The sequence below is a fragment of the Hesperophylax consimilis genome, chromosome 9, assembly GCF_061612785.1.
Source record: "Hesperophylax consimilis isolate HC1 chromosome 9, BYU_Hcon_1.0, whole genome shotgun sequence".
Lineage (NCBI taxonomy): Eukaryota > Metazoa > Arthropoda > Insecta > Trichoptera > Limnephilidae > Hesperophylax > Hesperophylax consimilis.
The window spans coordinates 3818734-3840161 of record NC_142844.1 but is presented as its reverse complement, the minus strand read 5'-3'; the positions used below and the strand labels follow the sequence as shown (position 1 = coordinate 3840161).

The 21428-nt window shown below is 35.1% G+C and overlaps 1 protein-coding gene across 3 annotated transcripts in view; it reads left to right on the top strand.

Moving 5' to 3' along the window:
- LOC149420798 (uncharacterized) overlaps window positions 1–21428 on the top strand; it is a 41855-nt gene that overhangs the window by 11704 nt on the left and 8723 nt on the right. For all 3 annotated transcript variants that reach the window (XM_089635551.1, XM_089635550.1, XM_089635549.1), the window contains exons 12-23: window positions 100–259; window positions 1406–1548; window positions 1633–1755; window positions 2548–2732; window positions 2898–3001; window positions 3075–3183; window positions 3553–3682; window positions 9362–9478; window positions 11074–11362; window positions 11541–11628; window positions 13591–13715; window positions 14450–14526. In XM_089635551.1, coding sequence (XP_089491677.1) covers window positions 100–259; window positions 1406–1548; window positions 1633–1755; window positions 2548–2732; window positions 2898–3001; window positions 3075–3183; window positions 3553–3682; window positions 9362–9478; window positions 11074–11362; window positions 11541–11628; window positions 13591–13715; window positions 14450–14526 — 1650 coding nt within the window. The remainder of the gene's footprint in view (window positions 1–99; window positions 260–1405; window positions 1549–1632; window positions 1756–2547; window positions 2733–2897; window positions 3002–3074; window positions 3184–3552; window positions 3683–9361; window positions 9479–11073; window positions 11363–11540; window positions 11629–13590; window positions 13716–14449; window positions 14527–21428) is intronic.

The following is a 21428-nucleotide window of genomic DNA, read 5'->3' as shown; positions in this document are numbered from 1 at the left end:
ACAAAATTCTCTATTTTGTTTATGTTGTCGCACCACAATGCGTTCTTTATCTTTATTCTGATTGAGTAACAGAATAAATGTGTTTGTTTTCATTTACAGAAAAAATTGGTGGACGCTTTGACCGTGCGCTTGGAAGAATACGATAATCATTTGAAGCTAGTTCAAATTGAAGACTCCAAACGGAAAAAGTCCATCAGCACGCAATCCATCGACAAAGTTGGGAAGTCTGGCAAATCTGGTTCTGGTTCTGATGACTCGGGTTAGTTCTGACTATTTTTATTAGCTATAATATCTTGTTTCTTGAAAGCACTACTGTAATACTTTTAACGCTTGTCTGCTTATTTAACCCAGAATCTCGATTAATATAAAGTGCTACCAGATATTGACAAATCACTCGTCTTGTATGTGATTATCTATATTGACTTTGTCATGTTTAAAATTTGCCTTTGGTATATAAGACACTAAACGTGCCAGCACTATCATACTTGACTGATCTCTCTGTGTTGTTACCAAAGTAGCTTAATACTATGCTGATAGTTCACTTTTTGATAGTCATTATTTGTGTTTCAATGTGATTGTAGGAGTTAGACTATGGTTGTGGCTCTGTACTTTGCTGGAGAATAATGCTGACGTCAGTAGTCGGCTAGCTACCGCGTCAACCTTTCCGAGGCGTAGAGAAATGACAATATGTCGATTACATAGTCTATTTACTGACTGAATAAAATCATGTAACTACTTAAGACAAACAATAATATATTAACAACTATTTGAGCTAAAATTACGCCTTATATAGTAAAAATCCCTCATCCCGCTACTACCACTGACGAGTTTTGTCCTCCATCGAACTTCAATATTGTGCCATAGAATTTAATCCAAACTTCATCACCCTCTATTGAACTCGATCTCTTTGTCAGTGATCTTGGGAAATTCCTCCATCCAAATTATACACAGCCGCTATTGGTTTCTCGAGGATGAATTCAGTACAGCTCCTCATAAATGTAGCAGTAGTGTGTGTTGGTGTCTAGCATCGTTATACCTATACTTTTCCTTTTGATTTCCTTGATGAATATTATTGTTGCCCACCTACTCAATTCCTACCTTTCCTATGCCGACTTAGTGTAAGTTCAATTCAGTTGAAAAAGTCATCCTGTCAACACCTAAGCTGTGTCTGATTACTAAGCCCCCTTGTTCAACCGTGTCGAGACTTGTTAAGCCATCGTGAGCTCGATGAACCAGCGCAAGAGAGAGAAGAAGATCAGAAAGGTAAGTCGACATATCCGAAATTCCAATCCTCTTGTATTCTGCGGTATGACTGTGCGCCTGAGTTTCGTCCCCAACAGTGTGTGTATACTGATAACCGGTTTATTTACCCCACGATAAATATAATTCTTTTATTATTTGACAGATGACAGTGGCAGCGGGAGTGGCAGCACTGATTCCTCTGACGATTCTGAAGATGGAAAGATTTACCGCCTGAGGGAAAGGAGACAACTTCCTGTCAGCTACCACTTCAAGGAGTACGACCAGCTGATTAGCTCAGCTATTAAGGTGGGTCATTTATAATTATGTTGTGTTCTAGTCCCAAGTCTTCATTTTGAGTGGAATATTTACTAGATGAAGTTCTATTTTTAGGAGGAATACAAAGAGGTGGATAACAGTGGTGCTGGCAATCAGGGAAGGGGAAAGGATATTTCTACTATAATCGAAGCCGATAAAGAAGAAAAGAAGGCATTGCTTCAAGCGGCAACTGTGAAGGTAATTTTATTATTAACTCTTGAAAATTACCTATTTAAAAATAAACAAAGAGACTTATCTGTCCAACTCGGGTGGTTAATTTATTAATGTTCTTATGACACTTTTTTGTAAGGTCCATCAACCATAGCAATCTAAACTACGTCACCTGGTTTATCTATTGAACGTCAGTGTATCCTTAAAGATACATTTAAAAAATGATTCCTCTGATTATTTATAAATAGCTATTGTGAAGAAACTACATAGGTAGATTAAATACCATTTTTATAAATACATAAACACATTATCTGGTAATACGATACAATTTACATAAACACAATTTTGCAAAAAACAAGCAAGTTATGATGAAAATAGAATCACATGCATTGTACTAAAATTTTGCGACGGGACACCAAGAGTTAAAAGAGATCATAAATGCATACTGCTCTATTGTGACCTCTTTCTCTTTATCATTAATGAAAAAAATTTCAGAAAAAGATGTTACAATACATCACTAGAACCATAATTATGTGAAATTTAAAAATATCAAAATTGTATAGTTTTGCGATGCGGTGGAAATAGCACTTAAAAAAATCCCAATGCAAAGTCCTACTTGTGAAACATTTTGCTATGTAGACCCTCAAATCATCTGTTATCTGACATAAATTTTCATTTAAATTTTGAATTATTTGAGATTTTGTTGATTATTTGAAATTTGTTTTTTTTCTATTGTCCCATGGTTTTCTAATGAACTGGATTCTATTGTAATTATGCTCCTCTATTTACAAATAATTTATCATTTTGATAACTATCCAGGCGAAGAAGGCAGGTTCTGGTGAAGAAGAGGCGGTGGCGGAGGGTGTGGAGGGGGCCCCCACCCTGGAGCAGCTGCGCAACCGCCTGACCGGCAAGTCACGCCGCAAGACCCGCAAGCTCAACTCGCTGGACGTGGTATCCGACGATGCTGACGACAACTCCGATGAGGACTTCAAGCAGACAGGGTCAGTTGGGATTACCTAATCTAACCCAACCAACTGCCAAATTCTTACTGTTTGAATAAATGTTGTTGTTTTAAACTAGTAGTTCTGTGAACAGTAGACCTCTCGCACAAAAACCTGTTTCTAATTTTTTCTTAAATTGTTGTAATATTAGATTTGTTTTCACAGGACTACATCGAGCTCTGAGAATGACGGCTCAGAAGATGAAGGTTCCAAATCTAGTCATTCATCTGACTCCCTTCCAATAAGACGTTCCCAGAGAGCTCCCTCAGGTAAACCTCACAAAACTATTATTTTTGTTGTGTTATTTTGAAAACAGGATCTCACCGTTAAATACTTTCACAGGAAAGAAGAAAATTGTGGACTCACCGGAACGAAAAAAGAAACGAAAGAAGATGTTCAACGATGAAAGTACCTCAGAGAGTAGCGGAGAGAAGGATTGGTCCAAGAAAAGGTGAGTTTCATTGTTATTGATAGAATTGAATGCTTAGGACGGGTTGTTTCGGAGAATTTGAACAATTCATCAAATTTCAACGTTCATTTTCGGGTTCTGTGAAAGACTTATTCAAGTTCTGTTTTTATATCATTGTAGGCTAGTTGCTCGACAAAACTGAAATAAAAACAGAACTTGAAAAAATCTTTCACAGAACTTGAAAATGAACGTTGAAATTTGATGAATTGTTCAGATTCTCCGAAACAACCCGTCCTTAATCTATTGTTCAAATTGTAATTTTTCTATACTTATGTGTACACCCAATGCACAGTAAGAAAAAAAAGAGTATTAAATGGAGGATAATTTATACTTTTTTTATTTGTGTTCCAGGAATATTAAAGTACCCACACACAGAAAGATGCACAAGCACTCATCGGAAAAGAAAAAGAAGAAGAAAAAGAGAAAACAGAAACAAAGTGATGGAGAGGGTGGAGAAAAGAAGACAAAGCCCAAATCAAACGTAAGTTCAACAAATATTCATATACAGTAGAACCCCGTTAATTCGAAAAAACGCGCAATTCGAAATTTTCGCCAAAAAAATATCCACAGAAAATTTCTTTCAAAGAAAATGGTTTTTTAATTCGAATTTCGTTAATTCGTAATTCGAAATTTATTTTTGTCCGCACACGAAAATTTGTTTGAGTAATTCGAAAAACTTCGATTTTTGCAAAAATAAATCATAAAATTTCGTAAATCTAAATCTAAAAGACAGCCATGATGGTAAAACGCCGAAAAGTGTATTTTTACGTGATTATACATCGCCCTAATTAGTATTATTATTTATATAAATCGGAATCGATTTACACTGGAATGTCGTATTTTTTCCAATTTGTTTCGAATATCCGTGTTTGAAGGGCTGAGAAAATTCGTTTTATGCGGAAATATGTGGTAGTTTTATGAATTTACACCAAATATCTGAATTCAAAGGGTCGGCTGCGACGGAATTCGAACGCCGAATTTCAATTTATGCGAAAATACAACATTTTTACGAATATACTTCAAATATCTGAATTTAAAAGGCCGGCCGCGACTAAAATCTGCCGAGAAAATTCGATTTACGCGGAAATATATCATATTTTTATGAATCTATTTAATATATCTGAATTTTAAAGATCCGGCGCGATTCACACGGAAGTATGACGTATTTTTACGAAATTTACTTAAATTATCTGAATTTAAAAGGTCGGCTGTGACCGAAATCGGCTGCGAAATTTCAGTTTACGCATAAATATATCGTATTTTTCGAATATCCGAGTTTAAAGGGCCGGCCGCTACGTTAATTGGCCGCGAAAATTTGATTTACGCGGAAATGTGTGGTATTTTTATGAATTTGCTTAGAATAACTGAACTTGAAGGGCCGATCGGGGCAAAAATCGGCTGCAAAAATTCAATTTAAACGGGAATACAGTATAACCCCTATTTTACGTTTTTTAAGGGACTGAAAAAAAAAAACGTAATTGGAGGGAAAATGTAAAATGGGGGTTTGAAAAAAAATAACATTTAAAGTTTGTTTCTAAAAAAGTAACGTTTTATTAAAAACAACATTCAATTTTATTTATTTTTTATTAAAAAAATCTTGTATATTAGTTTGTTGCATTTTTGTTTTTTTGTTATGTAATTCTCTTTCAAGACTATATAAAGATTTAAAAATGTCATCTTGAATATCAGCACAGCTTGTAAAGTAGGTTTTTAAACCCTCGATGAACCTCATTGCTTCTTCTTTAGTTGGAATATCACCCTCTTCTTCATCAGACAGTTCTTCAGCAGACAAGTCTGCTGGTGTTAAATGACTGTCAACAATGTCATCAACTTCCACCAAGTCTGATGTCATAATATTGGAGTCAATGTTTACATAATCCTCCAGGGGTTGGTCTGAAATTCTTTCCCAGCCTTCTATAACACCACACTGGACATTTTCTTGGGTACTGGGTATGTCCTCCTGCTCCTTGTATATCCCAGCTTTCCGGAAACAATTCTTGATGGTAGAGTCGGTTATTTCACTCCATGCTTTAACGGTATAATGCATTGCATCTAAAATGGACATCTTAAATTTGTTGGGGTCCTCACCTCGTTCTAACTGACACAATAACTTCTGTACCAAGTTTCTTCTATAGCAGTGCTTGAATGCCCGAATTATCCCCAAATCCAGGGGTTGCAGTTCACTTGTACAGTTAGGAGGAAAAAATGCCAACTGAATGTTCCTCAAAGTCAAGTTAGTGGGGTGAGCTGGGCACCTATCGAGAAATAACAATATTTTTCGATGATTTACTCCCATCAGAGCGTCTAATGCAGTAAGCTGTTTTTCAAACAAGTTTGATGTCATCCAGGCTTTTTTATTGGCTGCATATTTTGTCGGCAATGTCCTGACATTTTTGAAGCAGCGGGGTTTTGCAGACTTCCCAATCACTAACGGGGGAAGCTTCTGACTCCCATCTGCATTTGTAATCAAGAGAACAGTGAGACGAACCTTGCTTAACTTTCCTCCATGACAGGCTTCACCCTTGAAGCTGAAGGTCTTAGAAGGCAGAACGTTGAAGAACAGCCTAGTCTCATCGGCATTGAAAATATCTCTGGGAGCGTAGTCTGCAATTAATGTAGGTACATCTGTCTGCTTCCAATCTTCAGCAATGTCCATATCAACACTTTGCGATTCTCCGCAAATTGATCTGTAGACCACATTGTGCCTCTTCTTAAAACGATCTATCCATCCATTTGATGCAGTAAATCCTTCAATATTCAGTCGATTCGCGATGCGCAGCGCCTTTTCACGAATTATTGTACCGCCGACAGGAATATTACTGGCCCGCGCACTGACGAACCATTCTTTTAAAATCTCCTCCAATTTTTCGTACTTCGACGCTCTGATATACATACGATTTTTCGCCCCGGGTCCACATTGAATAGCGCTTTTTTCAATAGATTCGCGGTTTTTGATGATTGTGGCCAAAGTAGTAACGGGTATTCCTAAATTTCGGGCCAGCGAAACGCGTGAGCCAGCGTGTTTATTCACTTGTTCGAGAATTTTCCTTTTCTCTTGCACTGACAAAGCTTTCCTTTGGTTAGACATTACGTGTTTGAAAAAATGAGGACGTAAAAATGAATAATATCGTACCGAAAGCAATATTAAATAATAAACTGCGAACTAGTAGCTTGTAAGACTGATGACAGAATAATACAAAACACAAACACATTACACAATACCAAAAGAAAAGATGGCGACCAATGGACCAATCACCTTATTGTGCGCCAAACTCGGGCCAATCACAGCGTCGCTCGCCAACCAATCACCGTACGCCTTTTAAAAACACGGAGTTTTCCCTCCAATCACCTTGTTTTGCGCCAAACTCGGGCCAATCACAGCGTCGCTCTACGACCAATCACCGTACGCCTTTTAAAACCACGGAGTATTCCTTCCAATCACCTTACACTGTTCGAATGTCACGACCCAATCATTGTCAAGCGCGCGTAACTCGCATATTTTGAATATTTCCGACGTAAATCGCGGGAAAAAAAAACGTAAATGCGGGTATTAAATGTACTGAAATACATCGGGACTGAAAAAATTACACGCAATTGCCGGGAAAACGTGAATTCCGGGCACGTAAAAACGAGGTTATACTGTAATTCGTATTAAGAGTGGGTTATAGGGCAGAATGGTGATTTGCTAGAAAACGGCTCTTTAAAACGGCTCTCTAAAACAGCTTAATACTACCTTTCGTATGTCATTCTCAGACTTCATATTCTTTGTTACCAATTAATGGACTATTATTTTTCAGTCTGCCTATTTTTTTTTGTAGTTGTTGTAGGAATTCGACCATAAAAAATAAAAACATTGATACACCATACAACCCACTTTTAAGACTTGGATCTATGATTATCGCGTTAATAACGGCTTTACACAATATTTTTAATTTAAAATATGTATATAATACACACATCTGTAGAAGTACGGCCTCTTATTATCGTTATGCTATCTGTGGATATTAACAATTAAATAAATACTTCATCTTGCACCAAATTTTCAACACATTTCACAGTTTTTTTTACTTATTCCGGGATGGAAGCCCCCGGTGATGACGGTGAAACTACACGCTCCCTGTTTGAAGACGTATATATTTCGAAAATGGCATCAAAATGTTTCATTAATGGGTCTAAAAGTAGAATACCGACTCACTTAAAGAATTGCAATAATCTAAGGAAGCTACAAAAACAGTAAGTACTCACAAATTCTCTTTTTTCATGTAAATTTGACGTATTGTATTTTTTCAAGTGTCAAATTTTTTAAATGGCGTAAAATACAACATTTAATATGCGTTCCTTTTCCTAACGGTTAGCACGAACGTCATGATGTTTACTGGCGGCATCTTTATGCAAGTGTGTGTGAGAGAATTCATTGTCCTTACGCGCTCTGACTAAGTGGGAGAGTGAACGTTTTTTCATATGGCACATTTGGTAATAAAACTAAAAGTTGGTTTGGTAAAATCGGACGTTTTAAGTGAAAACAAGTCAAGTTTTTCACTGTTCCTACCTTACATGGTAAGGGGTATATGTATTACGCAGAAATAAACACGTAACCATTCACACGTTGTCAAATCAAAGATATTCTATCTATGTGTTGTGTTGTAAAGTTCCAAACAATAATATTATTTTTCTCTTTGTAGATCAATATATGATTTATCCACGGCAGCTGGAAAAAATACTCCAAACAAGGTATGCTTCAAGTAACGAATAAATGAAAAAAAAATTATTGTTTAGTTTTACTAAATAACACAGAATAATTTAACAAATATATAAATAAAAAAATAAAATTTCTTTTATTTCTCGAGGTCAATTTATTAATGATGTTATTAATATGTATAGATATTCTATCAAATATAAAATTAAGAAATTTACCAAATAAATCCACCTTCGATTTTCTCGAAAACGAGAGCTCAAATAAAAAAAGTCATAACCCAAAATTGACAATAAATGAAAGGTTATTCACAAGTTATCCCTTTATAGGACAACTTTTTTTAAACGATACGCCCTTAATGGTTTTATTTATGTATTCTATATTCATTTTGATGAACAGAAAAAAAACTTTTTTTTGCTTAGCTTTTTTGAAATTTTCGATTTTCCAGCGGGTTTTTTTCTGACCGGTGTCCAATTAAAAAAAAAAATTATATAAAATTATTGTTTTCATTACAAAACGACAGGTTGGTAAGGAAAAATGTACTTTTATTTATTTGCATTACAGGGGAATAACTGCTTTGATAATTGTATAGAGAGACTGACCAGGATGCGATTTTCGTAAATTTACTCAACATGTGCGAACTTCGGGCGGTTGGTTCGATTGAAGACCTCTGTGCGTTACCTTAGAATGATTACAACCCAAGGGCTTATAACTTGTAAACATAAAGAAATATAAACCTTAATGTTGCAGGTCTCAAAACTATCCGTTTTTAGCTTATGAACTATAAAGCGTTTTACCGTTTATACCACGAGTTTATAAACACCGTGTAAAACAAACTATATGTATCGGAAATGTTCCTCAACACTAATGACAACAGCAAGTGAATGATGAAACATTTATAAAAAATGTCAAATTAAATGCTTTACCAAAATAGTAGGTTCTGCAAATAAGTCATACCTTTTTACTAAGTTGTTTGTTTTACTTAATATTTCACATTCATATTATACGTTCATTGCTTTGCGACAAACGCACATGTGACGTTATATTTTAACAAGTTCATTAATGTACAACTACCGCCCTCTAGTGACAAAAAAATGAAGACATTTTGACAGTTTGCGAAAATTCGCTATCATATAACAAGCGCTTAATACGGAGGAATATACCGAGGAACTCGATTTTCACTGTCTTTTTTTTTTTTTTTCATAAAATTTCGAATTACGTTGGAATTCGTTAATTCGAAATTTTATTGTTGATGTCCGCGGGATTTCGAATTACGTTGGAATTCGTTAATTCGAAATTTTATTGTTGATGTCCGCGGGATTTGGAATTAACGAGGTTCTACTATATATATATTTAATCTTTTTCTGATGCATAGCTAACCTATTGCTGTAAACAGCTTGAGAATCCACCATTGAGTGTAGAAAGTAACGAGTATCGACTAATATGGATTTTTGTTTTATTGATTAGGTGAGGTACGGAGGTTTGTCCGACAGTTCTAAGGAATCCCATGATTGGTCCCCGGCGCACCGTACAAGGCAAAGACGGGTCAATTATATGGAGATGCCGAACACTGAATCTGAAGATGTAAGTTCCTTAACCTTTATACCACCTCATTGCCGTTTCACATTAAATATAGAAAGAAGGGACATACACAGCACTTGTTTCGACAGTGATTTGCGGCAAGTGGTACGCAGTGGCGGCTTTCTCTAAGATGCGTTTGTGCTGTGAACTCCCATAAAGAAGATAAGGAAAAAACCTGTAAAATATTTTTACCAATTAAACAGCCCGCTATTCAAATTTCGTGTCAACAACTTACAGGTTAAAAAATCCACCCGTCCGAATTATACTGTCCAAGAGCAAGTCTGAAATGAATCCCATTTGTGCGTTGTGAATGTCAGCGACTATGGGATTTTCTCTTCTAAGAAATAGTACATACAAAACATGCTAGTGGCGCCAGAGCGAAAGATAAGATAATAAGTTAATTACTGAAGATGTCACTTTTTTACATACAAAAATGAACAGTTTCTTGTGTAAATTGTGACACTATGTTTTGTTACCTGCGATATTATATTCTTTATCCATAGACGGTTTAATGAGTCGCCGAATCGTATTTTGTTGCTAGATCGCTATTCTCTGGTGCATTGATGTGATGAGATTCCTTTAGATCTAGAGAGAAAAAAAAATAACTATAGTGGATTTTAAAATAATGTGTAATGAGCACCATCCTTTTTAGAGAGAAAAAGAAAATAATGAACCTTTGAGCTATCTTACCTCAGGTAGTGTATCTATGAGTAGGTAACCTGTGATAATGATACTGCAACTTAGGATTCATATTTGATATGCATTCAACAGGGGGCAAATTTGCAATCAGTAAACGGTTATAAAAAATATGTAAAAAAAAACCTACAACCTATCCTGAAAAGGGCCCACCAGGGCTTAATTTACTAACAAAGCAGCAAACAGGGTAGATACTTCGGGTTCCTTCTCAAATCATTATTCCAGGATTTGACAAATGATCTTGGCTATACCTCGATCCAAGATTAAGGCAGTGAATTGGACTTGTTTCAGGCCAGAACCTCTTCAAAGGAATGTTGCATTCACAAAGCAGCATGGGCATTATCAAAATCCCAATTTCACAAATATGTTGGAAAGGAAATGAAAATCATTTTGGGTAGAATTTGTCCCGTTGGGCTATAAGATACTCCGATTACATCAGATTAGCATTGTCCTCCACTTTTAAAATTACATCTCGTACATTCTTGATTCGTCAGCAACACACGAGGCGAGAGCTCCTCTTTCGTCTTGTGTTAAGAATGATCTTTCAATCAGAAAAAAAATGAAGTACCTATCAGGTCTATGAAAAATGCTTTGAAGTGCAAAATCTACTACATATGAACCTCTTTCCGGATATGGTTTTATTGTATAATGTGCCAAATTAAGTTCTTTAGATTATGATCGGGAAACATTTTGATATTTATTCCTGAACTTCACAAAATAAAATACATACATTTTAGCAATTTTTTTTTTGCACAATATCAAAACAGGCGGATGGTGTTCAGCGGGAATTTCAACCTTATCACCATCTGCGTAAGAAGTACGTGATTACTCCCGATTTCGGGTTTTACACCCCGAGCTGCATCGCCTTAGTGACTTTAATCGGTGCTTTCATAAAATTGCAGGAAATCAATAAGCCCAGTGGTAAGCACATGGACAGCTCTGACGAGTACAAAGGTGAGTCCGACTCCAACTCCGACTCGGAGAACTCTCGCAAGGGCAAGAAGTTAGCGGAGGAAGCAGCGGCTGCAGGCGAGGATTCCCCACTGAAGAAGTTCATGGAGTCACCCATCAAGCTGGAGGGGGAAATCATCAAGAGGGACTCTGTAGATATCACCAAGGGGTCGCTGGTCCCCATCGTGAAACTGTCGGATATCTCACCCGTGAAGACTCCAACCGATGCTGATACTAAAGGTACTAAACGGGTTATTTATGACCTACAAAAATTCTGTTTTTTTTTTGTTATCATGGGATTGTACATATTTAGTTTGCATTTATATTTCAAAAGCTATAAACACTTAGATTTATTTAGCCTTACTAACAAAAAAACCAACAATGTGGAGGGTCTGTTTTATAAGTATCTTGTTATCAGTTCCAGAGACAACGGTCCTAGCGGCACTCACCACTCCTCCCGTAACACCATCCCGAGGGAGGGGCAGCCGAGGGGGCAGGGGAAGCAGGTAAGAATATTTTATACATAGTGGGTAAAATAGGTAATGCTTACCCGCTTAACCTCTTGAAAGTCATATCAGAAAATCCTCAAAATAACCCCGACTGTCGGCTGAGAATTTGCCGAACTGCCTAAAAATTAGAGGTTTGTTGAAATATTGCTATAAAGCTATGATATTTTTTTTGCAATTGATTTTTTTTACCAGATAATATATCTTATTATTCACATATACATCATGTTTATATCATAAAACGTTTCCCTAGAATAGCTAACCTCATCTAAAAAAAATCTCCCATTTGCGAGACAACAAATGGTAAAAAAAAATTGTACAAATGGAAAAACTGGTTTTATTATTTCCATGTAATACAAAAATCTCAATAAATACAATGCACGGAGAAAATAATCACAAGGTGATTTCAAGAAAAAAAGATTTCGAACATTCAAATATTTTCATAATTTCATATATATATGCTGTTGAACGAAAATAAAATTTTACACGCAGAGAAGCTACAGCCATGAAATAAGAGGTAGAATCTAAAGTGTTACTGGCGCAAGCGATTCTGATTTTCCACTCTATACAGTTTTCAAAGCGTACAGGTTAAAATCCCATTGCGATAGAGCGATCACCGAATACGGTTGTAATAAATGTCGCACACCGATGAGTGAAAAGCGTTTGACTGGTCAAGGTAATTTTGGCTTAGATTGGGAGTTGGTTTGTTCCTACTCACCATATTATAAAAAAATAAATAGCTGCACATGATATATCATTAATTATTTATCAAATACTTCCATCGATAATAGTACACCATAACTTGATGGCAATTTTTTTAAATGAACCATTAAATATAGCTAAATGTGCAGTGGTTTCCCACTAGTTCAAAGTGATTCCTGCAATAATGACAGTGATTGAACACTTACGTAATTCGGTAATAAAATAACCTGGTGAACGCTTACAGAGCCTTACTAAAAAATGTGGATTAAATATTACGCAGCGCGTAAGGTCAACACAGTGAAAAACTTAACTTATTACTATGGCGTTTGTTTGGTTAAAATGGCCTTAAACCAGACTCGACGCCGGCTTTACAACACTAACACTGAACGGGGGTGTAATGATTCTAATTAGTAAGACGGTTATTATTATCCGCCACAAACATTCTTTGTATATCAGATAATAGGTAAAACATAAAGATAATATAAGAAATACCTGCAAAAATGAAAAAATTTCAATGCGCTTCATAAAATCTAATTCACTTTTCAATAAATTGGCTGTTTCACCATGCACATTGAACTAGTAGAGACATACGTTAAGATTTCTGTGAAATATTTACATAAGTTAGAAATAGAAAACGTTAAAAGTTACATGGAAAAAAGGACAATCACTAGTCGCGGGCAGTAACAGTTTAGCATAGATTAATTAAAAGTTACTTGGAGAAAAGGACAATCACTAGTCGCGGGCAGTAACAGTTTAGCATAGATTAATTAAAAGTTACTTGGAGAAAAGGACAATCACTAGTCGCGGGCAGTAACAGTTTAGCATAGATTAATTAAAAGTTACTTGGAGAAAAGGACAATCACTAGTCGCGGGCAGTAACAGTTTAGCATAGATTAATTAAAAGTTACTTGGAGAAAAGGACAATCACTAGTCGCGGGCAGTAACAGTTTAGCATAGATTAATTAAAAGTTACTTGGAGAAAAGGACAATCACTAGTCGCGGGCAGTAACAGTTTAGCATAGATTAATTAAAAGTTACTTGGAGAAAAGGACAATCACTAGTCGCGGGCAGTAACAGTTTAGCATAGATTAATTAAAAGTTACTTGGAGAAAAGGACAATCACTAGTTGTAGGCAATAACAGTTTACCATACAATAGTTAAAATTTCTATCGATTCAACTTATTTGTCAATTTTATGTGTGTTTTCTGAGTGTGAATTTGATGTGAACACCTTTCTTATGAATTTATAAAATCATTTCAGGGGAGTTTACCGTCCCAGGGGCTCGGGTAAAGCTGGCAGGGGACGTGGTGGGGCGGGGTCAGCCTCCTCCACTCCTGCCAAGACGAGGACGCCCAAGCTCTCCACTTCACAAGGATCTCTGAAAGGTAACTCTCACTTATGCATAATATAATGCAATGCCGGACGTAGTAGGTCGTAGTAGCGGCACGCAGGATGTGCGACCGGCCGCCTCAGTTGCAGCTAGATGCTCGGATAGGACTCACTCTCTAACTGACCTGGTACCGCGATGCGGGCGATCTTATATAGAAAACACTCGTTCGAGAACATTTCGGCAATCGCGAGCAAGTAAATGCGGTGCACTTTTGCCGCTCATCTCGTAGGTTCCAAATGTGATGCACGTTCCATGTATTGATGTTCTAGAACTTACTAGAAGAGCTTGCCGCTACATATGTAAAAAAAATTATGCCTATGTGTTGTTTGGAGAGTCAAAAAAAAAACATGGTGATCAAAGTCACCTTTTAGAGTCGGTTGACTTTGATGTACTATTTCTCCCGCACTTAGCTATTGCTAATATCTTTATTGGGCGCCTCCGTCTTCTTCCACCATTCCCTACTATATACCATAATGTTACTCTTAAAAAACTGCATTACATCAACTTTAATTCAACTCCATATCTCATTCCGCTGCAGAGATAAGTTAAGTGTTCCTCGGACGTCCCCAACTCTTTCTACCATTCAAACCACTCTCTAAACACTCCTGGCACTAATAAGAATAAACTTTGACATTTTTAAGCAATATCGGTTGTCTACTTTTCGAGTTTTGACTTAGAAATTAGTATTGACATAATAAAAATATTGAGTGGGTTTATTATTTATTTCAGATGGTGACAATTTAGATGACCTATCAAATGACATGAAGCTGGGAGACTTCTCTGATGAACTTTCAGGATTGGAAAATGTGAGAGATGTATTTATTTTATTACAAAATCCCGGCATTGTCTGGGCTTTACTCTGCTTTAAGAAGTGGGAATAGGGGATGGGGTGACTTTTCGAAATCTCTTGTAGACAGTGACCTTCCTTTTGGTTTGGAGTTCAATTGTGCAAAATTTCATTAATCTCGGAATAAAACTGTAGATTTGTATCAAAAACAAACCCACCCACAGACACTCTTTACAGTATATATTCAGAAGATGAAACAATATTATTTACTTTATTTAATCATCTTTAAGAAATGCATTATTATATGGGTGAAGGACTCTACCTATCTCGCTAAGAAAATATGTTGAGAGCAGGCACAGTTTACAATAGTCAACTAACTTAACATCGCACTATTGCTAATATTAATTCGAAATCCACGGGACATCAAAAATCAAATTTCGAATTAACAAATTCCCACGTAATTCGAAATTTTATGAAAAAAAGAGAAAAATTAATCGAGTTTCACGGCCGCCCCTTCAAATCTGGGTATACAGTCGACTCTCGATAATTCGAAACTCGAGGTGGGTCAATCCGCACCAAATCATCCAGAAAATTTTGGATTTGTCACCCACCATCTCAGATTTTGATGAAACTTTAAATTTTTAATCCTTCCATATAGATAAGAAAATATACCAAATTTTACCTTCCTACCTCAACTCGTTTTTTTTTTATGGGCAGTTGAAGTTTGGGCAAAATAAGCGTTTTTACATATTCCGAGCACTCCGGAAGAGCTTGTACCTTCAATGAAAAAAATTGTATCTTTGTCATTTATAGTGCAAATGCAATGAAAATTTTCAATATTATCAAGAAAACTATGCTGATTGCAGAAAAAAATAAATAAACCCTTTACATTTATCTACTTGACTTTAAAAAATTACCAAAAGTAATTTTTTAAGTAATTTTTGGGACGGAAAAGGTACTTTACAAAAAAGCAATATCTCGGGAAGGTACAGTGTTAATGAAGTAATTTTTTTTTTTATTCATATCTACAAATAGCATAGAATCACATACAAAAATAAAATTCATGGCATTTTACTTGCTTCAATAAATAAAATCCATTTTAAACTTTTTTCAAACTTTTTGTAATTTTTTTTTATTCTTATCTACAATAAACATAGTACAACCTAAAAAAATAAAACTCCTGGTATTTTGTGTGCTTCACAGTGTAGAAACGTTTTTAAAATAAGAAATGTTTATCATACAGAATTGTTCTAGGTTTTTTTAAATCTAGATACAAAAATAAATAAAATCCATTTTAAACTTTTTTCAAACTTTTTGTGATTTTTTTTATATCTATTTTTAGTTTGTAATTGGGCAAGTTATAGTTTAGGTATATAGCTAGTAATATAGGTTGAATGAATGGACTAATATCAAAGAAACAGTCCTAGAGACAAGTCACTACATGGAAATGATGTATCTGCAACAAGAACAAGACAGAACATGAAAATTACTATCTGCCTCATCACTAAGTTTGCAGGATACTACATGCTTTGTTTCCTCTGACATGCTTAGTTCTGAGTCAGCTTCAAAGCAGTGATCATCTATATAAATACAGTAGTTGTTTCATGTTATGGTGTACGTTGTTAAAATGTCTCTAATCGAAACAAGTTTAGTTAAATGTAGTGTGGGACAACATAATGGTACTGAATGTCACAAAAAAAGTTATACTAAGTCAGAGAAATTAACGAGTGTGGATTTGTTAAGTGAATTTGAAAAAAAGCTTATTCAACAAAGAAGTTTTGTATCTACAGACTTGGTTTTCAACATTTGTGAGCACCACAGAATATTTAACTTAAATAAATATGAAACATTTCAAAAAGCTTGTTTTGACCCGTTCCAAAGCCACAAAAGGAAAATTACAAAAACTTTAAGAACAGTATCCTTGGAATTTTCAGAGAACATTAATACCATTCTAAAAGTAACTAATAAAGCAATCCCTGGACAAAAAAATTGTAATGCATGCAGAGCAAAAATTAGTAAGAGCCAAAACCTTAACAATGAAATTGAAGAGCTTAACACTTTTCAAGAAGACATAAGTGAAGTTGAAAATGTTTTAAACAAAGAAATTTTTTTACAAGAAATCAACACTTCTTTAACTGACATTGGAGAATCTCCATTTAAACTACATGCAATACCATCCCACAGTAAGTCTAGTTACGCTAAACGGAAGTTAGATTCTGCTTGTTCAACCTTAAAGAAAAAAGTAAGTAAAGTTTTAGAAATGGAATTTTCCCCAGTAAAATGTGATGCAAAAATACCAAGATGTATTCAAGAAAAAGCTAATGACATGGACAGGCTTGTTGAGTTGGTTAAAAAAAAATTGGAAACACAAGTTACACGCCGTGAGAGAATTCAGCTTCTAACTCTCGCTCCAACTTCGTGGAGTAGAAAAAAGGTTGCTGAAGAATTCAGTGTTGGTGAGTCGTAGAGAAAATACCAGGAGTTTTATTTTTTTAGGTTGTACTATGTTTATTGTAGATAAGAATAAAAAAAAAATTACAAAAAGTTTGAAAAAAGTTTAAAATGGATTTTATTTATTGAAGCAAGTAAAATGCCATGAATTTTATTTTTGTATGTGATTCTATGCTATTTGTAGATATGAATAAAAAAAAAATTACTTCATTAACACTGTACCTTCCCGAGATATTGCTTTTTTGTAAAGTACCTTTTCCGTCCCAAAAATTACTTAACCGCTTCTGTGCCAAGAGCGAGTTAACTCGCATTCTTGTCCGTGCCCAGCAGGCCAGCCATAGAAAAAGAGCGAGTTAACCCCTCAGCAACGTAAGCAGATATATGCGTTAAAAATACGACAGCAGTCAAGTACAATAAGCGTGTTTACACGTCAACGCGTGTCTCTCCATAGAAATCGTTCTTACTCCGTTATTATTTTAGTTACATCCCTCAAACAAAAACTAAAAGGTCGATTATAGATCAAGCTACACATCACTACCAAGTTGTCTATGGAAATACAAAACAGGAATCTGCTGACAGTCGCATAATTGACACAAAATTTTTATCCGCGCAAAATGTCTGCCGGTAGCGCCGCGCGCTTCACATATTAAATTTTTATAAAATATTTTTATATGAAATGATAAAAAAATGAGGTGATAAAAGTGTTTATTACACATATATACAATAGAATAAATATTTTTGTTTACATAATCTGTGATTTTAGTACCATTTTCACCTAAAAACATGACGTGAGTCATTTTTAACCTATTTTTCATGTTTCCATTCTAAATTTAAATATTTACAAATGTTAATATTTATTTATGATACAACAATTTGAAAGCCTATTTTGTAACCTTTCTAAAACAGTTTTTACTATTCGGCTCCGTTCAGTAATGTTTCATTTATAGAGCTTTGATTGTGAGGCGGTAATAAGACAACGTTTTCGTGAAATTGACATTTCGGTTAAGACATCTTAGCTTCAAGTTCGCGAAATGTCGGAGGGGTTAACTCGCTCTTTTTTGAGCCTCTGTATCATACATATGTCCCGTTTTTTTTTAAATATGTTTATCTAAAATATGTTAAATATGTTTATGGGAAGCAAAAACGTCGAATATTGAATAAATTTGGTAAGTCATTTAAATATCCTTTCAAGGTGTAATGTTTTTAATTTTTAAAAATAAGATTTAAAAATGATTTATTTTGATTAAAAATTCACGGCCTGCTGTGCACAGCTACACTTCTACCTACTGGCATTTAAAAGGTTAAAAAATTACTTTTGGTAATTTTTTAAAGTCAAGTAGATAAATGTAAAGGGTTTATTTATTTTTTTCTGCAATCAGCATAGTTTTCTTGATAATATTGAAAATTTTCATTGCATTTGCACTATAAATGACAAAGATACAATTTTTTTTCATTGAAGGTACAAGCTCTTCCGGAGTGCTCGGAATATGTAAAAACGCTTATTTTGCCCAAACTTCAACTGCCCATAAAAAAAAACGAGTTGAGGTAGGAAGGTAAAATTTGGTATATTTTCTTATCTATATGGAAGGATTAAAAATTTAAAGTTTCATCAAAATCTGAGATGGTGGGTGACATGGCCTGGATGATTTGGTGCGGATTGACCCGGGACTCTTAAAATATTACGAATTATCGAGTGTTTGAAATATCAAATGGTTCGAAATTTGTGAGAGTAAATAAATAAAACTTCGAATTCTTAAGTGTTGATCAATTATTATTTATTAACTCCTATTCTATAACAATGACAAAAGTTTATAGGTACATTCGTGTACATACACGTAATCATAATGTGAATTAATTAATCTTTCGAAAGAAAGAACTCTATTATACTGGTAAAAAAGCACATGGCTGCTGCTCACACTTCTCAATAATTTTTTTTAAGAGAAAAAGTGCCTGAAATGCTTTTTCATCACTTTCGTTTTGTAGACAGAAGGTTTGTAAGGTATCGAATGAGGATCTTGCTTCCTTAACTGACACTTCTGCCAAAGGTTCTGATGTATCGTCCTCATTTTCATTGTTACTTTTTTCATTAGTATCTGTCGCAGATAAAATTTGGCCATCGGTTAGTGAACCTGAGACAGCAACATCTTCACCCACTTGAACAAAGTCAAGAAAACTCACATCGCTGATGTCAATTAATGGTTCTATTGCTGGTTCTTCATCATCCATAAGTATTGGAAGATTTTCCTGATCTTCTTTTAAGAAACCAGATTTTTTGAAGCAGTTGAGAATCGTTAGGGGTGTTACAGCTCTCCATGCCTTGTCAATCAGTAAAATAGCTGTCAGAACCGTGATATTTGCAGTTAGATGCTTGTCGAGAGATTCTAAAACGAGCTTAACAATTTCTTTGCGATAGAACGTCTTAAAATTATGGATGATCCCTTGGTCCAATGGTTGCAATTTGGAAGTTGTATTTGGCGGAAAGAAGTAGAGTTCCACGTTGGACAATGTAGGAGGACTGTTGTGGACAGTGCAATTGTCTAAAAATAGTAAAATTTTCCGCTTTTGGCGTTTCATGTCCCCATTAACTGTTAAAAGCCAATTGTTAAAAAGTTCTGTCGTCATCCAAGCTTTTTTGTTAGCACGATAATCAGTAGGAAACGACTTCACTCCTTTGAAACATCGCGGTTTCATTGCTTTTCCTATCACTAAGGGTTTAAGTTTTTCCGATCCGTCCATATTTACTGCAAGTAAAACTGCCAACCTTTCTTTACTATGTTTTCCCCCATGACATTTTTCATCTTTAAAATTAAGCGTCTTGTCCGGTAAACATTTGAAAAATAGGCCAGTTTCATCAGTATTAAAATGTCTCGGGCATGATAGTTTTCAATCAAGGTCTTCAATTTACCGTGCCAATCTAAGCAAACTGCATCATCAACACTTCCACTTTCCCCACAAACTTTTTTAAACACAACTCCATTTCTCTTTTTGAAATTTGTAAGCCACCCTTCACTTGCCGCAAAGTTTTTGATGCTTAGAATAGACGCAAACTCTGTTGCTTTTTCCTTCAACAAGTTTCCGCTAATAGACACTTTTTGTCCTCTACACTGTCTTAGCCAAATGACCAGGCTTTCTTCCAGACGAGGAAATTCACCTTTAGTAGTTCTTTTCCGTACTCCAGCAGTTTGAGCAGCATTAATTTTCTCCTTGTGCTTTATTATGGTGGAGAGAGTACTCAGAGGAATCTTAAATTCTTTTGCAACATCACTTTTCTTCTCACCTTCCTCTACTTTTTCGATTAACTTCTTCTTTTCAGCAATCGTCAAACATTTATACTTTCTAGGGCTCATGACTAACAGAAAATTTTAATCTGTATACACAACGAAAGAGTAACAGTAACTGAATGATAACACAAACCAATTCGTTAGAGTGTGTCACAAACTAATCAAAACAAAAACAATACACGTTTGAACTTGTCGCAAAATTGTATTTGTACTAACGTGTGTGTAACAATCTTTCCGCCTCTTTCTCTCTGCAACTTTGAATTGTCGAATGTTGAACGCCGATGAGTTCGAATTAACGCGTCGTTTTGTTATATAGCAATGATTTTTTCGTTTGAATTACCAAGTGTACAAAAATGTATGGATTTAGTTCGAAATATAAAGAGATTTCGTAGGGAACTCGTGATAACTTTGAATTATAGAGAGGTTCGAATTATCGCAGGTTTGAATTAATGAGAGTCGACTGTATCTTAGTCCCTTCATATCTTAGGAGTAAATTCGAATTAATACGAATTATTCCGTTATTTTCATTTATTATTATTTAAATTTCGGATATTAGAAATAAATTCGTAAAAATACGATATATTTACGAGCAAATCGAATTTTCCCTGCCAATTTCAGTCACTGCGTACCACTTAGGTTCAGATATTCATAAAAATATGATATTTTTACGCGTAAATCGAAATTTCGCGGCGCGGAAAATTTTTTTTTTTTACATAGATAAGTATACAGGATATAAACAAAATATAAAACAATAGAAATTAAAGTAGCCTTTCCTCACCATAAAGAGACAATGCTCTTGTGTTTGGTGAGGGAATTCTAGTTCAATTATATATATATGTTAGTATTAAGGTAAATAAGTAAATAAGTTCCTCCGCAGGCTATGATTCCGTTTTCAATTAAAGATTGGCCTTATTCATATTCTATTGTTTTGAGTTGATTTAAGTTAAGAAAATTGCGAGTTTGTCTAATGAAGTACATGTATGGATTTTTGCTGTAGTGATAATATGTTGTTTTCACTTTAAATTACTGTGGAAAATAGTACCCAAGTATTTGATTTTAGTCACCTGTTCTAAGTAAGGGCAATCACATATTATATATACTATCTAGCATTAGTCAGAGGGCAAGTAGAAATTTTAATTAGATTTTCTGGGATTCTTTAGGAAGGATTAATGCTAGATGCAATGTTTTG